The sequence below is a fragment of the Myotis davidii genome, unplaced genomic scaffold (assembly GCF_000327345.1).
Source record: "Myotis davidii unplaced genomic scaffold, ASM32734v1 scaffold18, whole genome shotgun sequence".
In the NCBI taxonomy this organism is placed as follows: domain Eukaryota; kingdom Metazoa; phylum Chordata; class Mammalia; order Chiroptera; family Vespertilionidae; genus Myotis; species Myotis davidii.
The window spans coordinates 1,194,338-1,198,009 of NW_006292696.1; the positions used below are offsets into that span (position 1 = coordinate 1,194,338).

The 3,672-nt window shown below is 43.6% G+C and overlaps 1 protein-coding gene across 2 annotated transcripts in view; it reads right to left on the reverse strand.

The window, feature by feature from the left end:
- PDE6A (phosphodiesterase 6A) overlaps positions 1-3,672 on the reverse strand; it is a 47,071-nt gene that overhangs the window by 12,154 nt on the left and 31,245 nt on the right. For both annotated transcript variants that reach the window (XM_015565609.1, XM_015565608.1), the window contains exon 17: positions 3,365-3,472. In XM_015565609.1, coding sequence (XP_015421095.1) covers positions 3,365-3,472 — 108 coding nt within the window. The remainder of the gene's footprint in view (positions 1-3,364; positions 3,473-3,672) is intronic.

Genomic DNA, 3,672 nt, shown 5'->3' on the forward strand with positions numbered 1-3,672 from the left:
GACCGGGAATCGAACCGTGACCTCCTGGTTCATAGGTCTACACTCAACCACTGAGCCACCACAGCCGGGCCGAAGCTGCAGATTTGACTCATTTAATTTGTGGGAATGTTTGCCATGAACATAAATGGAAATGCCAGTCTTTTACTGTCGACGAAAGCAGGCGGATCAGATTTGTTTCTGTCAGAAAGAATCTGATTTTCTTTTTCAGCTCAAATAAGCATGTTAGGATGCATCCTTATTTTTTTATTCTTAATTCTAAGAAAGGTAGAAGTAGATGGATGTGTAGGGAGACTAGATAGATAAGTAAATAGATAAATAGGTAGACAGACGGACAATAGTGATGTGGATGAAATCAAGTGCAGCTGCCTTCAGTACTTGTTATTGGTGCACTTTTGTCCTGATATCAGTGGTACATTCACTGAAGGAAGGAAGTTTGTAAAATGTCTCAGCTCCTGCTGCCCCGCTGTTCAATCCAAATTCCCTTTTGCTAATGCCTTGTTTTGCTTTTAACAAAAAATATGTAAGATGGGGAAGGCCTGAAGCCCGTCCTTGGGTTTATAATGCCTTGATGAAGAGGCTTTCAAATAGTCCCTCTGTTTGATGGCACAGAGGCCTTAAGAAGATTCAAAGAAGAGCAAGTCTGCCTTTATTTTGTGAAGTGGGAGAGGAGTGCGGGAACTGACAATGTGTCACCCTCTGTGCTTGCTTAGGAAGACACTGCTAAGCAAGAGAACACTGGTTCCTGCGAGGCCAGCCACACCACATACATCTTGAAGGCTTTGGGATGGGAAGGCCGCGGGAGGGGTGTGTGTGCCTCAGTCTGAAGACTTCCACTAACACTGCCTGGGCTTTTTCCGTGATTGAAGTCTGGCCTTTGCCTTTTTGAAAAATATTGTATTTTGGAACTCCTTCCTATCTTTTTTTTTTTTGTGAAGGCTGTATGGCATTCCTATGAAAAGTAGCATATGTATTTGCAAAAAATTAGTAAACAGAAACCTCATTTCAAATGTAGTAGGGCTCTGAGCAGTGGTTAGAGCGTCAACCCGTGCACCGAAGGGTCACAGGCTCTGTTCCCTGTCAAGGGCACATACCTGGGTTGCAGGTTCAGTTCCTAGCCCTGGTCTCAGGGCACATGCAGGAGGCAACCAATAAATGTCTCTCTCTCTCTCTCTCTCTCTCTCTCTCTCTCTCTCCGCCCCCCCCCCCTCTTCCCCCCCTTTCTCCCTCCCTCTCCTTTCTCTAAAAATCAATGGGAAAAAATACCCTCAGGTGAGGCTCAACAAAACATACAAATAAAAAAGTACTAGTGAGGCCAGAAGGGGGCGCTCTCTCATGTCCTACATAGTCCTCAAAGCATAACAGGGAGCTCTCTGTTTATGGTAGTCCTCCCAACTTCCTCTTCCCCTCTACAAAATAGTTTCCTCTTTGTTTTAGCAGACTTGTATGCCATGGTTGCTTGTTCTGTATTGCAATTCTTTGTTAGTCCTGAATCAACCTATTTTGCCGGCAAAATATCTAGCTGACTTTTTGTGCCCCCAAATGGATATTTAAGTTGCTTTCCATCTTTTTGTGTGATTACAAATAATGCTGCGATGAATAACTGTACATACTCCTTGGCACACAGGCGGGAGGATACCTAGGGGGTAAGTCCTAGGTGTGGATTGCTGGGTCTGAGAGTATTAACAGTTGTCGGGGGTGTTGCCCACAGTAAAGGCTGCACCCATTTACATTCCCAGCAGTGAATGAGATTGCCGGCTGCCACTCACTCTGCCCAACCGCAGTGTGCTATCAAATGTTTAATCTTTGCCAGGAGGAGTGTAAATAATAATTATATTTCAGTGTAATTTGATTTTGCATTCCTCTTAATATGAGCACAGTCTTCTTCTCACATGTTTACACCCCTCTGTATTCTTTTCTGCGAAATAACTGTTCATTCCTTTTGCTAAGTTTTCAATTGGATTAGTCTTTTTCTTGAATTGTATTAACACTCTATTTACTAAGGAATTAGGTCTCTCTCTCTCTCTCTCTCTCTCTCTCTCTCTCTCTCTCTCTCTCTCGTCAGAAGTGCTGCAGATATTCTTCCCCAGGTTATCATTTGCATTCTGACTTCAGCTATGCATTCCTGTGTGTGTTGTGCAGAAATCCCTAATTTTTAGGTAGTCACGTTTACAAATCAATTTATGACTTTGGAATTTTATGTCTCACTTAGAAGCACTTACTCTGAAATTATTCTTTTTAACTCTACCAATTATTCCCCAAAATTAAGTAGATATTTTCCTTGAAATGACCTTAAATGGATAGTTAATTAAGGAGCATAGACAGCATTTAATATAAAGTCCCCCCTACCCAGGAACAGGGTGTTCTTCCCACTCGTTCACTTCTCCGCTGTGCCATTTTGAAATGTCAGGTGAGGCTGCTCCCTGGTCGGTAGTCTGAATGTGTCCCCTGCTCAGGGGGAGCAGGTCCCATAGCTCCCAAGGATCAGGGACCCTTGTGGAGGCCTGATTGGACAATGCAGGGCTGAGAAAATGACAACTTGCCCCTTGTCCCCTCTTCCCTGCGCCTGTCCCAGTGGCTGCCCCTTCTCTGTTGCGGAGGTTGCTACATTTGTGACTTAATCAAGCCTCATCTCCACAGAAGCCCCTGGAGATAAACAATCAACCTGACACTTCCTTGGGAAGGCCTGGTCTCTGCTGACGCCAACACCCAGGACCCATCACAGGGGAGCCAGGGACTTGGGCCACGTATTCACAAAGGGCCTTTCATTTATGCTTCTCACCCCATCATGAATTGAGGTGACTCGTGGGAGCACATTGAGAGACATGAAAGAAGGTATTTACCAGAGAACTTCTATTTGAGTCCCATTACCAGACCTCGTGCTAACAGGGCCATGATACATTTTATATAAATCAGGTGACTCGTTTATGAATAGCACAGCTAGACTGCAGGACATTGCTACATAGAGAGGAATACTAAAATGAAGCCACATTTTTGAGTGACACATAGTTATCACTCAAATCATAATTAGCACAATACTCTGTTTTGTAAAAAAAAATGTTACCACCAATTCCGAATTATATGAAGGAAACACTTCGAATATTATACTTTTTTTATACAGAGAAATAAAATAACACTGTATTGTTTTGAATTTTAGTGCCCCCCCCCCCGCAAAAAAAGGCTAATCGTATACCATGATTTCTATAATTCTGGTTTGGCATAACCTCATTTTCCCCCCAGATGTTAAGGGCCTCCAAAATGGACAGTGCCCCAGGGGTCTTCTGAGGGCACAAGGCCTGTCACTTCAGCAGCTCATCTTATGACCCTGGGATAAGAGGATCAGGGTTTAAGCCCCATCTCAACTCACATAACGATTTCCTTCCGCGTCTGTTCCAGCATCATGTACTGCGTCCACTCCTGTTGCGTTTCAAATGTCTTCGATTGGTCCACGATCTTTTGGAACATTGTCCTCTTCCTACAAAACACACCGATTTGTTAATGGAGCAAATCTTAGAATAAGACACGCCTGGGCTTCTAACATCGGCTATTTCAGATAGAGGCTTCTTAAAACAACATGATTAACAAAACAACATTAAAAGAACCAGGGCCTGGGAGTGAAGACCTATGTTTCTAATCCAGACTCTGCCAAACTTGTTATCTGATCTTAGCAAATCT